At 43.3% G+C, this 20,525-nt stretch overlaps 1 protein-coding gene across 2 annotated transcripts in view; it reads left to right on the top strand.

Annotated features, from left to right (window-relative positions):
- CBL (Cbl proto-oncogene) overlaps positions 1-20,525 on the top strand; it is a 45,998-nt gene that overhangs the window by 19,079 nt on the left and 6,394 nt on the right. For both annotated transcript variants that reach the window (XM_068917007.1, XM_068917008.1), the window contains 13 exons: positions 7,060-7,206; positions 8,571-8,727; positions 10,240-10,361; positions 11,243-11,380; positions 12,027-12,114; positions 12,680-12,811; positions 13,246-13,449; positions 14,992-15,123; positions 16,088-16,465; positions 17,451-17,545; positions 18,192-18,347; positions 18,833-18,936; positions 19,392-19,574. In XM_068917007.1, the coding sequence (XP_068773108.1) occupies positions 7,060-7,206; positions 8,571-8,727; positions 10,240-10,361; positions 11,243-11,380; positions 12,027-12,114; positions 12,680-12,811; positions 13,246-13,449; positions 14,992-15,123; positions 16,088-16,465; positions 17,451-17,545; positions 18,192-18,347; positions 18,833-18,936; positions 19,392-19,574 (2,036 nt within the window). The remainder of the gene's footprint in view (positions 1-7,059; positions 7,207-8,570; positions 8,728-10,239; positions 10,362-11,242; positions 11,381-12,026; positions 12,115-12,679; positions 12,812-13,245; positions 13,450-14,991; positions 15,124-16,087; positions 16,466-17,450; positions 17,546-18,191; positions 18,348-18,832; positions 18,937-19,391; positions 19,575-20,525) is intronic.

Genomic DNA, 20,525 nt, shown 5'->3' on the forward strand with positions numbered 1-20,525 from the left:
GGTGTGACTTACAGAAAAGCAAGCACTAGCTGCTCAACTAGTGAAATAATTCTGATGTTCTTGCATCATAAGCTGTCCCTTACATGGGGTGTCACTGGAAGCATGAGGCTGTAGATTTGCAGAAGCTATTTTGGCGTGCGAGTTGTTTAAAAATAAATGTTTTCAGTAGTAGTAGCAGATAGCACAGTGACAAAAATGTGTTTTACCTCTGTTTAACTGAGTGACCTTCTCTTTTCCAAGCTACCAACTTGTGATTCTTTCGCCAGATAACCGTGGAATTTGTGCCGAGAGGAAGTGGCGTATCGGAGTTGTCCTGTGCGGCTGTATTAGTTCTGGGAGGAAGAGAACGATGTGAAACTGCATTATCTTTCTCAGGAGCCTCTGACTTTCAGTCAATGGCTGTAGTGTTAAACCATCAGGCACTCTCACATCCTCTGTCGTGCTTTTTCTTAATTTTCCATTAGGCTAGATAAGCAGACTTTTTGGAAGTGCTCTGTAGTCATTCCTGCCGTGTATTGAGACTGCACCTTTTTTGTGTGTGTGTGTGAGCTGCCTTTCTGGGTCATGTCCTTTTAACAGTCAAGTTAACCCATAGTGCCTTCTCTTGAGTTTTGAGCAGGATGGTTTTACAGTAGCTTGGCTCCTCTGCTCCGAATCTCTTACTCTCTTGAATCTTTATCGTTGACTTTTGATTTTAGCCGGTTTGGCACTGATTTTATGAAATAGAGAAACTTCTTGGCAGTATTTTGTGATGAAGTCAATTGAGTCATACTTCACTTGAATTTTGTTTTAGGGCCAAGGTGGAGGTGTTGGCTGTGTGTGTGGTTGTGTGTGTGGGGGGGGGGGGTTTGTTTGTTTGTTTTTTTAATCTTTGCTTCCCTTGAAGAGCCTTTCTGTTAAAAGCAGCCTCTTTGAGATGATGAACCTCATTTGTAAAGAATCAACATTCACAAACGCAGTCGAAGTTGATGGAAAAGCAAATACCAAAATTCTTTTGATAATTGGATCATAAACAAGAAATGTGTGTAACTTTGGAAAAGGGAAGCATTTTAGAGTTGACTATCTTGTGGTACAACTCTTAATTTCTTATGGGTAGCAGTCTTTGTAGCATGCTTTTAACAGAGTGAACTTTACAGGCTTGATGGTAGCTTCATGTCAAATTATGGCATGTGAGCACAATATTGAGACTATAAATCATCCAGTGGAGCATTCTCCTTGTGTGTGAAGCACAAAAATTATACTGTGTCTGTCAGTTAGCTGTGAAGTAGTTGAGAAATATGGAAACAAAATGAGAAAATTATAGCTGGCACTGGCAAAAACAGCACTATCTTAACATTGCCTTGAGGTAAGAAAGGCATTTTAGTCGTGAACCACATTAGGTGCCACGTTACTTTGTAACTTGAATTAATTTAACTAATCGCATCAACGTAGCTGAGAGAGGCAATGCTATGATTAAAATCGTCCTCTGCCATTAATGGCTTTGCAGGACTGAGCCTTCGCAGGGGAAGAAGGCTTTTGTCCGGCGAGCAGGAAACGGGAAAAGAAAAATCTGCAATAGGTCTGGGGGAGGAAGCAGCCCCAGCAAACCCAGCTGGGGCCAGGCCCTCGGAGAGGCCGCTGCCGAGGACTGGGGCGAATGGAAGTGCTCGGGCGACCTTTCGACTTCCGCTGAGATGTGCGGAGCAAAAACAGTCGCGAAGCAGGAAGGAAGTAGCGCAACCGCAGCGGCGGGGGCACGGAGGAGGGGAGGACGGAGGAACGTGCCTGCTCTGCCGGCGGCGGGATGTGCCTGGCCCGGAGCAGCCAGCTGATTACTTAGCACTGGGGAACTCAGGGAAACAGTTTTGCTCATCATGCTTTTTTTTTTTTTTTTCCTTTCCTTTTCTTTTCTTTTTTCCTACCTCGAAATCGTTGCTCGAGACCTGCCTCTCTCGAGCCCTGAAGGCAGCAGAATTGGAAAGGCTGGTGTAATCGCAGCTGAGCGGGCTCAGGTGGTATTTTAGAGATGTTGAAGCTGTTAACCTGTCTGAAAACACTGTGTAGGGGAGGAATAACGCCTCCAAGCTACAGCTGCAGATGCCTTGTAGTTAATAAAACATTCAGTTATTGTGTAGAGCGGAAAAAATTTTGGCTTTCTGAGCTTACGCGTTTTTAAGTATGTGGTTGCCTGACTATCTAACACTAAGCTAAATATTTTGCAGGTATGTGTCAGTGAACGCTCTCTGGAACATGAAATGGTGCTTAAACGTTGTCGCTGTTGCTCTTTGGGTCTGGACCTAACCGCTGAACAGGAACACTGTGTAGTTTTTTCCCTTTGAAGCTGACTCGGGTGTTGCAGCTGGGCTGCCTTGCAGACAGCGAGGAGAGCTCCCTGCTGTGGCTTGTGGCCCCTGGGTAACCGTTTGAAAAGTGCTTATATGCCAGGCTTTTCAATTCCACTGAGAGTCAATGGGATTTAGGTGCCTAAGTCAGTGTTTCTCAAACTGTGCTCGACGCAGCTCTGGTACGTGATCCACAGCAACTCCTGGTAACTGCTTGTTTTCATACTGTGTTTATGTAAAGGTCTGGTAGGGAACCATCTGACAGTCCATGAGAAACGTGGGGATCGCTGGAGGTCCGTGGCCAGAAATGTTTGGGAATCTCTGGTCTAAGTCACTTAAGTGTTCTTTGAAAATATTACCCTTTTTCTAGGATAACTCTTCTGTTTAGTTGAAGGAATGGAGATAGGGACCTTTGTTACTAACAATAAAATACGATCATAATAACTAAGCTTTCATATGCCAATAAAGATGTCTGCTGTAGTTGCAAGTGTTTGTTTGGTCTGTATGCATTTACAAATGTGGTGTAACTTTAACTGTTAAAATAAAGGAGTGCACTCTTTTAAAGAAAATGTTCTTTTAGCACAGGATTGGTAGCTAGTTGCCATGTGTCGAAAGCTAGTTACTCTCACATGAGAGCAGCAAATTGCAGGATACTTTATTATGTTTGCTTTTAGTGTTCTTCCTGATTTTATTGACATAAATCACACATGAATGTCTGTACAAAATGGTTGTAACATTAAACAGAAAATTGAAAATGTTCAGGTATTAGAAACTTTTGGAAACAGTCCTTCAATGTGCATGTAAGTGTAAAATCTTTTTTTAATTTTTTTAATTTTTTTTTTTACTCCACCTTTAAGCCTGCTGAAGTACTCCTGAGTCAAATGACATGCTCAGCTGAGTGCAAGGACTTACTGGCACTCGGCTAAGGGCGAAGGCTCCTACAAGAAAGTGATAAGCGATTGACCGCAGGAATGGGCCTGGTCTTTCTGCAGTATTAGCTGTTGCTTTGTTTAAACCATGCACTTGTTCAGTTAGCTTCTAGGTTGAGGTTCAGAAATGCATTAGCATACCTGTCTGACCATAAAGCTGTAGGTGAGTAAATGCCCCAAAAGACAGTACTTCCTTCCAGCAAATCTTGCATACGTTAGCTTTAACCATATCTTGAATTTGTGAACAAATATAACACTGTTTTTTTCCAGTGTTACAGTGCTAGCAAGTCAGTGCTAGCTTGCGTCATACACTTGAGCAGTTTTAGGATTGCTAACTGTGGAAGCGGCTTTGCATTAGTGAGTTGAGGTGAGATGCCACTTTACCTACTCAGATTGCACACTAACCTTCCAAGGAAACTATTTTTATCAATATTCAGAATTGAGTTTTTACAAATTACTCCCACGTTAGTTATTAGCAATGTTAGTTGAATTCCTCGTTTTTATAAACTGAGTAAATTCCAAATTCCATCTCTCAATCTTGCCACTTGAGTTCCGAATGAGTTAAATGACTCAAAGTAGCATGGTTTTTGTTTTCTGTCCTGCACTGCCATAAACTGTTGTCTCTTCTCTCACTGATGGAAGTGCAAACTTTCAGCAGATGGCTGGGGGAACAAGCTGCACAGCAGGAGTTTCGAATTTGCGATGTTTTTCTAAAGTTTATCAGCCACAGGCATTGCAGCAACAGAGTGAGAACCCAACCTGTGGCCTCCTAAACAGAGGAGCTGGGGTGTGAGTTACAGACATGTCATCATTTCTGCAGGATTAGCCAGTGCCCGTGCCACCTAACCTGAGCCTTTCTACTGTGAGTGGAAAGTTTCTTGTCTCCTTTTGACAAAAGGAACAAGCAACTCTGAATTACTTAACATTACGCCCAGGAGGGCAAAGGCACAGGCAGATACTGCTGGTAAGGTAACAGCCTCGTTTTGTACTGTGGGATCTTCTTTGTGTGTCCAGCCACGTATCAAAGTCTTAAACTACTGATCTTTGTAAATGTGATTGTGGTCAAATGGGAAGCTGTTACCTTGCTGTTCAGATACAGGTCACTAACTTTAGTTTTTTCCTACACAACCACTTCCAAAAACATTTTTTTTTTTTTCCCCTGTGAATATCAGTGGCACAGCGCTCAAGCAACCTAAAGTCGTATGGTACCCTTGGTTTCCTTTTGAACTATGTAAGACATCACCAGCAGCTGTAGTCTCCATCCCTTATATTAACACACAGGGTCCTGTACTTTTTTTGGACATGCTAAATAAACTTTTCTAAAAGTGAAAGTTTAGGAATTACAGTACCGCTCCAAAGGTTTAATGTGATTGAGTATGCAACAGGAACGGAAATTGTGCTACATAAATAAGGCAAGATGAACTTGAAACAGTCCCTCTCAGTGGAGGCTTATTAACGAAGGGCAAACATCAGCGAACAACAGAGGAATGTTTGAGTGTGAGAATCAAACACCCCAGATCGTATAGCTGCTTTAAAATACACACATTTGGAAAGTTTAATGCATCCAGTGAAGAGTTACTGAATGGAGCAGCCTCCAGAAGAGTATCTCAGTGGTTTTATTTCAGTTCACCTAGAGCACCTGTTGGGATCAGACGTGTGAAATGACAAAAACCAGAATCGCTTGCTATAGAGCTGGCAGGTTCTGTAAACACTATGAGCTGTTTCCATAGCTGAGACGCAAACTAGTATGCATTTGAGTAAGGAAGGATGTGAGAGGGAGAACTACTGTCAAATAATGTTTATAGTTCTGCTTGCATATATTTGTAGAATGTGAAAAGGCTGTTCTAGTCTACCTGGACTGTACTGCAGCATGGAGAAAGGTTTAATGAAGAGCTGAGTGAATGGTAGAATATTGTGTCAAGCCAGGTCAGTCACTTCCAGCGGAGTTTAGGCTCTGTGAAAGACTGACATGTAGCTAGAAGACTCGAGGGGGACAAATGTCTGGGGGAGTTTTTGCAGAAAGACTGAAGGTGGTTACCTGGCTCTGTTGGCAGGAGGTCATTCGCACGATGAGGCAGGTGAATAAGATTTGCAGTTCAGTTAGGAGTAGTATCTATGGAGCGAGAGGTATCTGAAAAATGTCTGATGAGAAGTTGAGTAAGTTGGAACCAATCCAACTGTGAATACTGAAAAATGGTGAAGGAATAAAGCTGGTGGGAATTTAGCCTGCTGCCAGAGGTTGCTGTCTTTTGGGAGATGGCATCCTATGGTAGTAGCATACTTGGTGAGAGAGCTTGGAAAACAAGAGGTTAAGAAATTATTCCACGTCTAGGGATGCTTCTAGTCCCTCTCTAACTTATTCAGTGTTCAAGGTTAGCTTAGTTTGCAAAAGAACTCGCCAGGTTGCTCAGCGCCACATCTGAGGCTGTGCAGTGCCTTGGTGCTTGCTGCAGCCTCCTGACCAGATGCGGTCTGTTGGGCATGACTGTAGAAGTAGTTGTCCTGTCTCATGTGATAGTAGTTCCTTCCTTTACCTTCAAACGTGTGACATGGGGGATAAAATAATCCCCTGGCCTAGAAACATCCCAATCTCTTGTTTCCAACTCTGTTTTCCTAGTACCTGGGGAATGTTACGGAGTGGAGGAGAAAAGAGTCGTCCTTCATTTGGATAAAGGAACGAGAGGAAGAGAAGCCACTAGTGGATAAATCCTTTCTCTGTATATCAGTGGAAGGACATCTTTCTAGCATGTATTAGTGCGGTTGTTTTGACTCTTGAGATAGGAAGAGCATTATTTTGGTATTGCTGCACTGCTATAGGCGCTGATACTTTGAGCCGCACAAGTACAAAACAGAGCTGATCTCCTTAACGTGGTCTAGGCTGCAAGTAGGGCTGGAGCAGTCCTGAGCTGCGGTCTATATTGCTAGAATTTGGTTTTAACCCAGCGCTGGTTTCACATGAATCATAGAGCCCAAAGTCTGCCGTATCGTCTGTGCTAGCTGGTAGTCCCACTGTCTTCTGGCCTCGGAAGGCTTTTACACGTTGGCTAAATTTCAAGCAGAGAGTCTCTCTCAACTTTCCTCCTCCAGTTTAGAGAAGGGCATAGCCTGATGGGCTAGAGCACTCAAAATATGAGCCTCATCAGGCGGAGAAGGGAGTTGGGGTAACTACCGGTTGGATAATTACCCAGCACAATTTGGTAAGCGCTCTGACCATCAGACTTCTATGTGAAAGTTTATTAATGTTTCAGGAAAAAAAACGGCGAATGTTCCAACCTTCCCTTAGGAGCTGGTCCTATTGTTATCATTTAGCCCTTCTCTGAGCAAATCTACTGTGTTGGGCACCCTCTGGAGACTTGGGAAGACACAGTTTGTGTGATTCAAGACAGTAGCGGTTGTATGTGCCCTCACAAGAGATTTTCAGGCCAAAGAACAAAGTTACCTGGTGAGTTTTAGGTTCTGATTGTGCTATTGCTTAATAGATATGGTCGGGATGAGGTTTTTGGACTTTTCTGTGAGTTTACTTCCTCTTTTTGGATTTTTCTTGAAAGTTACCTGCCCGCCTCCAAGAGATTATGCAAGTTAGTTGTTGTGGCAAAACATCTTGAGAAACGCAGACCTCACTGAAAAGTGCTGGGTAATGGATGCGTACTGAACACTAGGTGTGTACTTGAAAGGTGGTCCTAAGTAAGACAGTCTTTATAGTCTGAAATTCTTTTGGAATTGCACTACACACTAGTTCTGTTTTATTCACAGCACAAAGACACATTTTTCTCTTCTAAAATAAACTGTTGCACTTGTGATTTTTGTAGGCGTAACCTGACAAAGTTATCCCTGATATTCAGCCATATGCTGGCAGAACTCAAAGGTATTTTCCCAAGCGGCCTTTTCCAAGGAGACACATTCCGGATCACCAAGGCAGATGCTGCAGAGTTTTGGAGAAAAGCTTTTGGGGAAAAGTAAGTTTATAACTGTGCTTATAATGAGAGACGTGGGAACAAATTGCACTCAAAGTTATGTACTTCTAAAAATTCACCTCCTGTTTTCTGGTTCAGAAAGGTCTTTGTCAGGTTAATCATAGAAATATGTGATGGGAAAGACCTATTAGGTCATTTGGTCCGCTCTCTGGGGTCGAGTAAGGAATTGTTTCTACATTATATTTTCCAGTTCTTTGTCCTGTCTTGTTTTAAATGTATCAAGTGATGGGTCTTTCCCTAGGAGACTGTTTGACTGTCAAAAAGTTTCCCTGGATTACTCAGCCTAAATTATTCAGACTAAATTTTCCTCTCCTGAATTTAATTCCTTAACTTCTAAATAAGCTTCACAAACTATGCAAAATAATATGCTTTCTTCTTCCAGTTACCATGCCCCCAATATTAGTTGTTCTTTAGGTAAGCTATTACATTAAGTTCTTTTCATCTTCCCTCCAATTAGTCTTTCTAATCAGTCACCTTTCTTCTGGCTTCTCTGAACTTTTGTCAGTTTGCATAATGGCTTTGTTAAAGTAGAATGGAAGAGGAAGTTAAGTGCAACATATATTTAGGTAGAAACTGTTGAAATGTCGATTTAAATTTTTATATCTAGTAAAAAGCTGACTAAATGATCTTCAGAAGTGTCCACAGCAACCTTTGAGGATTAAAGTTAATCAAATTGGGCACTGCTTTCTAACTAGATAAGGTACTTCGCATGAAGAATTTAATCAGTAGGTGTTAGAACAAAAAGCAGTAATACGTTTACTCATGAATAGCACAGTGGTCTGAAGCTAGGTGCATTCTTTTTATGTATCTCTTCCACTTGATATTTTAAAAGAAGGAAAATATTCCTTTTTACCGGAGCCTCTGTTTTGGCTTCTGATTATCTTCTTCCGGTCATTCCTTCTTTAGAGAACTGTTTAGACTGTTTTTGTTTTTTAAACCATCTAGAGCTCTGCTAAAGGGCTTACTGTTAACTCCCCCTCTACCAGCTGCAACATTATGAAACTCTTATCAAGTGGGGGTATTGTATACAGCCCTTGGTGCATGCGTGTTGGCTGTGGTGACATGACAGGACTGCAGATGAAGGGAGAGGAGAAAGCAGAGCTGGGCTTCGGATTCCAAAATTTTACATATGCACAGAAAATGGGCTGATGTCAATTTGGCTGCTAATTTCCTGTGATACCGAGAAATCTTTCGCTTGCATGACGTGAATAAATCTCTTGCACCTAGTTTTGGATTTCCTCCCTTACTTTATCACGAGACGTATACTCACAAATAAAATACCTAAGGTATGCATAGGGTGGTGGTCTCCAGTCACTCACATTTACAGATGGCTTGGTTTTCCTCAGGACTATCGTTCCTTGGAAGAGCTTCCGTCAGGCCTTGCATGAAGTGCATCCGATCAGTTCGGGGCTGGAAGCCATGGCCCTGAAGTCAACAATTGACTTGACGTGCAATGACTACATTTCAGTATTTGAATTTGATATCTTCACGCGGCTTTTCCAGGTAAGAATTGAGGAATGTGACTCACTGGAAATGGCTGAAAAATATGTATCTTAGTACTTCAAGTTACACTCTTGCCCCAGGATAAACCATGTTTTCCACATTAGAATAACATCATTTATACTGTAATGGATTTGGTCTTATTGCCCCTTGTCCTCTAGCCAGTTTTGGTAGTACTTAGAACTTCTGACTGAAAAAAAAAAAGAGTTATCTAAATATAAATTGCAACCGTAAGGCACAGTCAGTATCCTTCCGTGAATCAGTTTTTCCCTTTCAAAGGTCACTTTTAGACTGAAGTTCTGATACAACTTCTGTAAGCCAGGAAATGTGAAGCTTAGTTTATCACTCTGTCTTCCCGTGTGTCCGTTTTTTCTTGTCAGATATATTTTCCGTGGGGGGTTGTTCAGGATGGAGCATGAGCACTGAAATTTGGGTTTCCTGGCTTTTGAACTGACACAGCCAGGATGTTGTGTACACATTCTGTGTTGTCTGTGCAAGAAATACATCTGTGTTACTGAAGGGATATTAATAATAGGTAAAATTCTTACCCACAGTCATTAATAGTGCTGAGCTCAAAAGCACAGCTTCTGATGGTGCAACTGGATATTTACAAGAACAAACACTTACTTCTTTGGCTCTGACTTGCCTTTTCCCATGTGATAGGGTGGGTTATAATTAAGATAGGTCTAGCAGAAAATTTCCCATGTTCAGTGTTGCAATGCATCTGATCTCATTCAGTGCTTTTTCCAACTGTAGTACATAAAGAGTGAGTTAAGAGTGGCTACAATTTCAAAGAGAAGCCAAGTTTTTGGGGAGAAGTATATTAGACAAGCTAAACATGTGGAAAAAACAGATGAGACTCTAGACACAGAAGCCCTTCTTCAGAATTGAAAGCTATCAAACTGTTGTTCTGACTTTTTCTGCATCATTTTTAGGAATATTAAACATGTGCATACTGATTTAGTCAAAACTTAGACTAGCCGGTAATCCCTGCCACACCCAAGTGAAGTTAGGTGGTTAAAAAACAGTCACGAGCATCTTACACACAGTGAAACTGAGACAGAGAGGAGAGGTCGCTTTCCTGAGGTCATATAGGAAGTCACTGCTGGAGATGCGACTAGTCACGGTTTCTGATCCTGTGCATAACCTTACTAAATTCCTATCTCTATCCCTGTCTCAGTAACGAGTCATTTTCTCTGCGGAAGCAGTACAGATTGGTAGCTGCTCTTGGGCTGTCTTTTTTGTGACCTCAGTGACTTCTCCCTTGGTGTTTACTACAGGAGTTTTGATTACGGCCTGTGTTAGATGATATTTGTATCACCTCCAAGAGAGAAAGTCCAATTCTAAGGCTGCTGCAGGAGAATATAGCTTTTAGATCCTCTGCTGGATTTCTGGTGGAATAAGAAATCTGGTTCTTCAACGGAAGAACTGGCGGCCCCTTTGATTAAGGAATATTGTACCTGTTGATACCTCCTAGAAGTGCATGGTTAATATATTTTTTTGTTGTTTCTGTAGCCATGGTCCTCTCTGCTCAGGAACTGGAATAGCCTAGCGGTGACTCATCCTGGTTATATGGCATTCCTAACGTATGATGAGGTGAAAGCCCGGCTTCAGAAATTCATTCACAAACCTGGCAGGTTAGTGCTTGACAGCAGTGGCCCTTTGGATAGCTCTTGCTAACACCTCTGATTACTGCGCTGGCCCAAGGAGTCTGGGTTTTTTTTGTCTTTGTCCTCCTTCCTCAGCACTTTAAAATATGAAAAAACCCAGCTTGCCCTGTATTCAGAGATTATCCTCGATGTGGTGACCTACCTCCTGCCCGCACCCCCAGCTGTCACACCAGCTCCCAGTGAGCAGGACGCACTGAGGCAAATGTTTGCCACACAGTGAGCCCGGACCGTGAACAGTTCAGGACCGTGCATAAGGGAAGGTGTCAAGACGTCCCCTAACTTCCTGATGTATGGTGATGCCTTGGGCTGGGCGAGCTTGAGAGGATGTGGGGCAACACGTGCCTCTGGGAGGGTGGTGGACCTCAGTAGATTTGGGCTCCTAATATCTTGGGTATAGCTTGGTCCAGTGCAACAGGGCTAACAAATTTCTCTTTGAGCAGGAAAGGTCAAGTGTTCGTTTCTGAAGATTGTTAGAAAACTGCTAGTTCTGTGCTGGTTTTGAAACCTTGTGCAGGCTGTGTGTGTGTGTGTGTGTGTGTTTGTTTGTTCTTTAAGTAAATTTGAAGCATGATTATGAGGATGCTAGCTTTTCTTGCTCTGGTTTCTGGCTTTGGTGTCACATTGAGGCCAGTGCTTGGATACCTTGCTTACTCTGTATCAGATTGCAAGGTTCTCCTTTGATCTGCCTGGGGGTAAAGTGAGGAGAGCTGGTATAAATCGTCCAGTTATTCTTACTAGTTTTTATTTGCTGTCTTGAGATAGCCATACAAAGGCTACCTACTTCATATTTAATCTCTTCTGCCTGTTCCAATCTAAACTGAAGTTTATTTTCCATTGTGTGTTTTCAGTTATATTTTCCGATTGAGTTGTACACGACTTGGTCAGTGGGCCATCGGTTATGTGACTGCAGACGGGAACATTCTTCAGACAATCCCCCACAACAAACCTCTTTTTCAAGCACTGATTGATGGCTTCAGGGAAGGCTTGTAAGTAACTGTATCAACATCAAATTTTTTGCCCTTTTGAGCTTTTTTTATTGTGATAAGGTCTTGAAATCAGTTGAACGTTAAACTGCACCCTCTGGGTTCGTAACACAGTATCTGCTTTGCAGGAGAGACAACATGCTGCAGAGGTCAAGCAACCTCTGTTGACATCGCTAAGCCCCTTTTGGACTTCTCTCAGCTCTTCCTTTTTAATTTAGACCTTGATTCAGCAAAACACTTCAAGCATGTGAATAGTCCCATTGATGTCAGTGGAATAATTCATATGCTTAACTATTTTGGCACTCAAGAACACTCAGGCAGCTATCTTTTGCTGCTATCTTTTAAGAAGAGAAGTCTGGGGCCATAACCTCCTGTTTAAAAAAGAAAAAAAAAACTGTTGCCAGGAGGGAAAACATGCCATTCTTTTCTGCTTTAAGAATGGCATGTTTGGTTTTGGTCTGGTAGGAAAATTCTTCGAAAACTTTAATTGAATTCAAAACACCTTGAATTCTCTCCCCTTACTTCTCACCCTCATTCCTTCTTTCCCCCTCCACTCCCGAAAGGAACCTTGTATGGGTGTTTGTGTGTGTGTTCGTGGGTATATGTACACATACACAGCGATTTACTTTTTTTCTCCAACTGCTTGCAGTTATTTATTTCCTGATGGCCGGAATCAGAATCCTGACTTGACTGGCTTGTGTGAGCCCACACCTCAGGACCACATTAAAGTTACACAGGTGAGCAGAGTATTCTTTCCCGTTAAACTTGGTTGCGTTCTTCCCAATTTCTGGCCTCCTTAGCTGTTGATCCGATTCTGTCATACAAACCGGTATCCTGAAGGCTTTTTTTTAAGGCTACTGTATCGTATCCTGTAGGAGTGGCAGAAATTTTGGGATCATAGGGCTGGGGAGAGGAGATTGCAAAGGTTAAATAAAGCTTCACCTTTATGTGGGGCAGACAGATTTTAAGATATTTGTTTAGAGTGTTCTGCCAAATATTCATTTTTCTGTGCCATCTAGCACGTCTGTTCCTGCGGACCTTGCTTTCCTGGGCTGTTCTTGGGACAGCTAAATAAAAATGTGGGATAACTTCAAGTCCACTTTATTTTCAAAGCTTGACAGATAGATCTAGCACAGAAAATCACAGTGGAATCTTTTCAGACTTCTGCTCTGTTACACTGTGTTCTTGTGTTTGGAATTTATTTACTTTTTCCTCCAAATCTTGTGTTGGATTTCTTGTAGCTATGACTAATCAGGCATGTTACTTTCCAGTTTCAATGGTGTCTGTCTGTCTTTCCCCAAGGAACAATATGAATTGTATTGCGAGATGGGCTCCACGTTCCAGCTGTGTAAAATCTGTGCTGAAAACGACAAGGATGTGAAGATTGAACCATGCGGCCATCTGATGTGCACCTCCTGTCTCACTGCATGGCAGGTTAGGCATTGACTTCTTGTTACTCTCCCAGAGTGATACTGGTTGCTCTTTTACAAAACTAGTATGTACTCTTTCTTCTCAAAACTGTTTAGTTTCTTCCAGGTATGCAGATTAGGTGGTGGAACTGAAAACAAGCTCACATTACAGTAATACCAGTGCATCAGTGCCAGCTTCACCTGCCCATGGAGAAGCTGCTCGGATGCCTGATCTCTTAATCAAGGAATAGGCCAGAAGTATGAGAACCTGCCCAAAAGCCTGCCTTTTCTACTACAGAGAGAAAATCCTCTATATTTATAGCACAGGTGGCCTTTCTCTCTCCCTCACAGTCAAACGATACCTCAACGTGAAATGTTTAAACCTTTTTGTATATTATCCATGGATTTCATTTCTGCGTCACAGTGGCTGTTATAACATATCTATTCTTTTCCCTGAAGGAATCAGAAGGCCAGGGTTGTCCTTTTTGCCGCTGTGAAATCAAAGGCACGGAGCCAATTGTAGTAGACCCATTTGATCCCAGAGGAGGAGGAGGATTATCACGGCAAGGTGCAGAAGGAACTCCTTCACCCAATTATGATGATGATGATGATGACAGAGCTGATGATTCCCTCTTCATGATGAAAGAACTAGCTGGTACCAAAGTAAGGATACCTGCATGTGTGCTAGTAGATGTGGCAGTGTTTGCCAAGACTGCATGTTCTCCATCAGTTTTCTGTGGTCTCAGTGTCTTGTGCACATGAGGTTTGTCAGACCTCACAAGAGAAAGGGTTTTAGTCAGTATAGAGAGGGTGAAATAAACCGGAATTCAGGTTTAGCTGCCCGCTGTCAGTTCAGTTAAACGATATTGATCACGCTTCAAAATCTGTGATCTTTTGTACGTTGTCTTGGAAGAAGGGGTCTTGGTCAGCCCTTTAAAGAGTGAAAGAGCTGACTTCAACTGGAACATAAGGTCTAGTTTTATCACACTTCCCTGCATGCTTAGCAATGCTGCTTTTGATTTATTAGCCATAGTTTGCTCATATCAGCAGAAGTTCATCCATTTTCCCAAGTGATGAATATAACTAACCAGATGTAGTCTTCCCAAGGTTCTGATGACTAGCTGGGTAGAGGGCAGGCTGTTTTGCTGAGGAAGTCAATTTGACTGTCATCTGTTAATAAGGTGTCTGACAAATTTGTGTAATAAAGGTCTGATGACTCTTCACCATCAGTGCTACTTCCTTCCAGGAGATGTGTACAAGAGAGGCATTCTTTATGGATCACTGCACGTATTTTTTAAAAGCCCATTGCTGCTCTTGCACATCTGCAGTTAGCATTGTTCCGCGGCATAGGGAAGTGGTTTTGAATTTGACTAATTTTTAATAACTGAATCCACTAAAATAAGCTGCTTTTCCTGGTGAGAAAGAATCCTCTACTCTGGTTTACCTACCAGCGATCAGATTTCTCGTTAGCTTCCACCCTGTGAAACAGTGTATTGAATTACAAACTGTTCCTGGAGATTGTTTTTGTATACATAGCTTGGGGAAGCAAAGCACAGTTTCCTTGATGTGACATCCTGTTGTGGTTTGCAGTAGGCTAGTATTCTCTATTTGCTGGCACTAGTGAGTTCAAACATATGTAAAGGTTTTCAGAGTTACAGAGCACTAGCCTTTCTTGTAAAATACATTTTATAAAGAAGAGGAAAATAGGCACTGTTCTGCTTTGTTTGGTGGAAACAGATTTCCAGGGACAAAAACTGAAGTTTTGGTGCATGCTAATGATAGCTGCAAGTAGTAAGGCAGTTTGCACAGCATTGACTGCAATGCTAAGTGTTTTTTGCAGCAGATCGTGCCCTCTGGTGTCAAAAGGAAAACAGGCTTGCTACTACTTGAGTCCTGGTAAGGTGGGTCTGTTACTTTAGGAAAACAGCTTGCCTTTTATTGTGCCATTGCTAAATGTTCATTTTTGGTTGTGTACCACAGTTAAGCTCACTGGCGATCTTCAAGGTTTGTTCTAGTCAAGTGCTGTTATGCTGTGACAGCGCCTTCGTTTACTTGAGTATGGTCGTAATGAACGTAGTCATTTGTTACCGACAGCGATACCGAAGGTAGTGCCAATCACAGAGCTTGAAAGCAGTCGGAACGAGCCTCGCTAGAGGAAGGGAGCTTTGCTGAATTTTATCATTTTCCCAATTTTTAATTGTTCAGGTCGAGCGTCCTCCTTCTCCGTTCTCAGTAGCTCCACAAGCCGCCCTTCCTCCTGTGCCACCGCGACTGGACCTTTTGCAGCAACGGGTGTCCAATCCGCCTGGGGCTTCCAGTCCTGGGACCGCTTCAAAGGTAAAACACTCTTTTTGCCCTTTCAGATATTATGTTGGTGGGGCAGGAAGGGAATTGAGCATTCTGGTGAACCCTACATGTTCTCTTTGACATCCCTAAATTCATTCACGTGTGATTTTTTTCCTCCTTTCTTTTCCATAGTCCTGTCAGGCCTCCTTTGCTTGCATTCCCCCATGAAAACCCAATCTGTCCTGAAAGCAAGTGCTTCCTTTGGGAATCCATGGTTGGAGAGTCCTTATTTCCCAACGAGAGGGTCTGTCTTCCTTTCTGTTCCTCCATACAATTGCTAGAAGGCAGAGAGGCACAACCTGAAGTACTTGGTCACTTAGGCTGACTGATGCCCTCTTGATGAACTACCAAGTTATCCATATTAAAAGTGTCTTCACTGGTTTTCAAACTCAGCCATTGGTGCCTATGCCCCGTGTAGCTGCATTTATGGACTTCTGTTTTTTTCTAGACGGGGAACTAGATGTGGAAGGTGTCATATTCCTGTTCCAATTTTCCTCCTCTTCCCAAATTTTTCCATCAAGCATTCTTCAGATACAAAACTGAAGAAGGCATGATATATATGTGCCACTGGGAGAGATGAACTGTTTTCCTGATTGACTAACAGAAGACAGTAGCGTGATCTTCGTAGCATTTGACGGTTGGTTAAGAAATGGCAGTGGTTCTTCAGTTGGTTTGGATTAAGTAATAAAATTATGCTTGAAAGTTCAGGCAGAAGAAAATAGCCATTTCTATGATTTGCTCACTGATGGAAGTTACCTTCTATAAATAATCTGCAACTGAAAATTTTTGAAGTGATGAATATCTGCACCTGCTGAGATAATTTCTTGCGTAAAAAAGGTGAAACAAAAAGCCAACCCCCCCCCCCACCACCCGCAAGCTGCCTCCCCCTCTTTTATGTTTTGTGGCTAGACTCTCCTTGCTAAGCAGTATTTTACATTCTTCTGCTGCCTTCCAGGCTGCTCCTGCTACCCTTCACAAAGACAAACCTTTGCCGATCCCACCAACGCTCCGAGATCTCCCGCCGCCGCCCCCTCCGGACAGGCCGCATTGCATCGGAACCGAGAGCCGACCTCAGAGACGTCCCCTGCCCTGCACGCCAGGAGACTGTCCTTCAAGAGACAAACTACCCCCTGTGCCCTCCAACCGTCAGGGCGAGCCATGGCCCTCCCGGCCGATTCCAAAAGCCCCACCTGTAGCTCTCAGCCCTGGTGACCCTTGGGCTGGGAGAGAACTGTCCAACAGGCACTCGCTTCCCTTCTCCTTGCCTTCCCAGATGGATTCCAGGGCTGACACCCATCGGCTTGGGAGCACGCTCAGCCTTGACAACCCAGTGGTGAGTAGACCTATTTTGTGAGGAATGAAATCCTCCAGTGGGCCGTCTCCTCGTAGTTTACATCTGAATAGGATGATGGCAAGGGAGAGACATGGTGTCTTTGGGCCCTTTTGAAGACAGCCAGAAAGGTACTGGTGGATGCCAGGCAAGGGAGGATAATGTGAGGACTTCTTAGGGATGCGCTCCTGCGCCTCTTGGGAGCAAGGCTGAAATCCCAGTTCATGTTCCATGGTTACCATTGAGCAACCATCAGCTACGATTCTATGATTGCTCTTGACCTGTACATTTTGAACAACCAAGAATATTCTGGTGTGAGGAAAAAGTATAATTCACTCTTCTTGGGCTTCAGTCCTATGAAACCTGCATGCGGTAGCAATGATTAGTTTAACACAGTAAAATCTGAGTTAAATATGGCTCTGTTACTATTAGCAGTGTCATAATGTATGACCAAGTAGTCTAACATGCTGTTCTGTCAAAGAAATCCCAGCCAGTTTTGCTTTCTTTGATTCCATCCCCCTATTGTTTCCTTTTAAAGCCTTCAGTCTTCTAAAATTGAAAGCACATGCATTTTTAGCCAGATTGCCTAAGAAAACAACACTTGTGCAGTCATTCGGTCTCCATATGTGCAGGCTTGTCTGCATCCTTTTCCTCTTGTGCCCCATTAACTTTTTGGCCTTTTGGCCAATTTCAGCTGAGTTTGCCAAAGCCATCGGAGCCTCAAAGATATGAAATTTCTGCAGGTTTTCTGTAAACAGGCAGTTGGCTAGAGGAGAAAAGCCTTGCCTGTGCCCTCCCTGAGGGAAAGCTCTCACAAAACTACTAGGTTTCTAAGATGTTAGAAAATCCTTTTGAATAAGTGATATGGATACCTTAGGGAAGATGCCTCATTCCCCAAGAAGATGTGTTGAATGACTGGTTGAGAGCTTTGCAACTGTGCTGATAGACCTGGTGTTTCTAATTCCTGGTTTGGAATTTTTTCTTTCAGAGCTTGAGCAGTGGTCCACCAGCAACCTCAGAGTGTGAGCACCCCAAAATTAAACCCTCCTCATCTGCCAATGCTATCTACTCCTTAGCTGCCAGGTGTGTTGTTTTCTAAAAAATGTGTTTTTTGTAGTAATAGAAAGGTAATTGCAAGTCTCTCTCCATGCTGGTGCCAAGGATAGAATTTGACACAACTTTGTCAGCCTAAGTTTCCGTCTTTGAAGAATTATTAAAAACACACAATCAAGGAAAATTTGATGAAATCAGCTTCTTGTTTTAGATCTGTGGGTGGCGGTGGTAGTAACCCTTAGCTGTGGCAATAGGAAACAGGCTGGTATGTGGTTTCTGAGTCATTTTTTAGATATGAAAGTGTGTGAGTTGGGGCAGGACTGCAGGTACAACACAGCTATTCTTTGGCCAGTTACCCTGGATCAGGCTACAGTTTCCATAAGCTCTTTGGTAAATTCACTTCCAAGTTGGGCTTTCTAAATATAGCGCGTGAAGCAGGTAATGTAAAATGCGTGTGTGATATTGTCAACTTCCTTTCGCATGATGACTTTGTGCCAGGGTGACCTTGCAGCTGGGCTGCTGAGAATCCTGAAAGCCAGGTTCTTTCTCTAGAGAGAATCAGTTTTACAATGACTGCTTATTTCTTCAACTGTGCATTTGAAAGGCCACTGTGATATTAATTAGATTTGGCGTAAATGTTTTTCTAGTGTTTCTATCTTGTTCCTTCTGCCTCCAGACCACTGCCTGTACCGAAACTGCCACCTGGGGAACAGTCGGAAAGCGACGAAGACACTGAATACATGTCACCATCCTCTCTGCCTGTGGTCCCTTCAGGTCCTGCTGTACAAAAAACAGAGCTCAAAATGCCTTTGGAAATGACTCAGAGTTTACGGTGAGATTCTGTTTTTATGCTCTGTTTTTATGCCTCCAGGGAAGCGCATTTGTTTACTAGGGTGGAGATTTTGCTTGCTCTGTTTGCTGACTTCCCCCACTGATACTCCCCAGATTTAGGCTAACATAGCAAACTGTAAATGAATTGCAGGTACTGCTCTCGTGCAGAACCTTTTTATAGTCATTAAAGGATTCACATAACCACTCCCACCTCTTTCTGCTGGTAGTCCTTTGACGGCAGGGGCAGCCACTGAAAGCCAAAATTACATTAAAAGGTTGCTTTCAGGTGGTATCAGAACTCTTTCGAGCTGATCCGCTATATTACAGTAGACAATATTAGAGCGTTCACAGGAGCAAATATTCTCGCACAAAACAGTGCTGATTTCATTTTGGAGCAGGGATGGGTGCAGAATCTCAGGCACAGAGTCTAGGTGATGGTTGAACGCTGTCGCTTGCCTGAAAGGAAATGTGCATTCTCTCCCTCAGAGCGTTAGAGTGTGACCAGCAAACGGATGGCTGTACGTACGAGGCAATGTACAACATTCACTCCCAAGCGGCGTCCTCTGCTTTCGAGACTGTCAATGCTTCTGGTGAGTGGGTGTGCTAAAAAAAAGCCCAACTAAATGAAACCTTACTTGCTTTTGCTGTTAGAATAGCTAGGATGTATGTGGAAACATTTGGTTCTGTGTACTGCAAACTGTGTGTGGGGATGTTGCTGAGAAGCCTAGTTGGAATGAACTGTAAAAATATTCAGCAGTTGTGTAAAAAATTGCTGTTAGGAAGATTTGGTTTTCTGGGCTTAGCTGCTGTGAGCAGCTGCAGCAGTTGTCAACTGACATCTATCATAAGCATTTTTAATCTAATTCTAGGGCAGTTTAATTCCTTACCTTCTGGAAAGAGCTTCCTCTGAATTTTGGGGGTTTGGCAGCACAGCCATAATTCTGTGTCCTGCCAATGTTTGTGGACTACAGGGCAACACAGAGTATGCCTTGAGGGACAGACCCTCTGTTCAGTCCCAGAGCTTGGAATGTGCCTCTTCTTCTAGATGAAGGGGATCTGGCAGCAGCCACTGCCAGCAATGGCCCTGAAGAGTCAGAAAATGAAGAAGATGGCTATGATATCCCCAGGCCACCGCTACCAGTTGCTATTGCTCGTCGCACGCTCTCTGATATCTCCAATGCCACGCCTGCCTTCAGCCGAATGTCTTTGGAAAACGACCCTGTAACAGGTGAGAGAACATCCATACTCAAGATAGTGTAGTGGTTACCAATGGTTTGCTATGCACGTTTGAAATTTTTCCATCACTGACTCACAGGCTGTATCATAGCTTTTACAATGCAGAATTACGCTGGTTCTTACGCGTTAGATTTGGTTTACAAGTCGGAATGTACTGTTTTGATCTTTTAAATCACTGAGTTAGCAAATCACGTCTAAATCACAGTCAGCAAAACCTCTGCTCAGCTTAAAGGTTATGCCTTAAGCCACTATGCAGGGCTTAGGATATGTTTTGTACCAGGGCTTGAAAGAGACCTTCAGAATATTACTGTTTATCACTGTACTAGTAAAAGCTGAGATGAGTGGCCCTGCTCTGCTTCTGGCTTGGCTTAGTCTCGAGTGCAGTTATTGCCAGCAGATGGCACACGCGCCCTTTTTGATGCTGCTGGTTCCTTTGAGCAGGGACCTAGTGGCTCTCCAAGGTCAGCTTTTTGTCCCCAGGGAGTAGAGGACATCCTGTCCTTCTGGCTCTGAGGCACATTCTCCAGGGGAAAACCAAAGCCTTGTCTCTCTGAGAGCCTTTCTGAATAATGCTTGACTTATTCCCTACAACTGCCCAGTGGCTCTGAAGGAAGCACTGAAGCTCTTTCCTGTCGAGGGACTTTGAGCGTGTCTGAACTCTCTGGCAATTTGCCGAGTAAGAGGAGTGAGTTTCATCTTTCTGGAGGTAGGCAGGAGGCAGAGCCTCCTGGACCCAAGACCACTTGCCCCAGCGCTCCGCCAGCTCCCTTTCCCTGAGCTTGTCCTTGTTCAGCTCAGAGAGGAGCAACGGAGTTTGTTAGCTTTTGCCACTCCTCCCTGCCCCACTTTCTCTGTCTCTCACGGTGTCTGTAGAACAGGGCTGGCAGGGATAAAAAGGGGCAAAGAGACCTCACATCCTGCTCCTGAATGAGTTGCCAAGCTT

Source organism: Struthio camelus, chromosome 22 (assembly GCF_040807025.1).
Source record: "Struthio camelus isolate bStrCam1 chromosome 22, bStrCam1.hap1, whole genome shotgun sequence".
NCBI classification, from domain to species: Eukaryota; Metazoa; Chordata; class Aves; order Struthioniformes; family Struthionidae; genus Struthio; species Struthio camelus.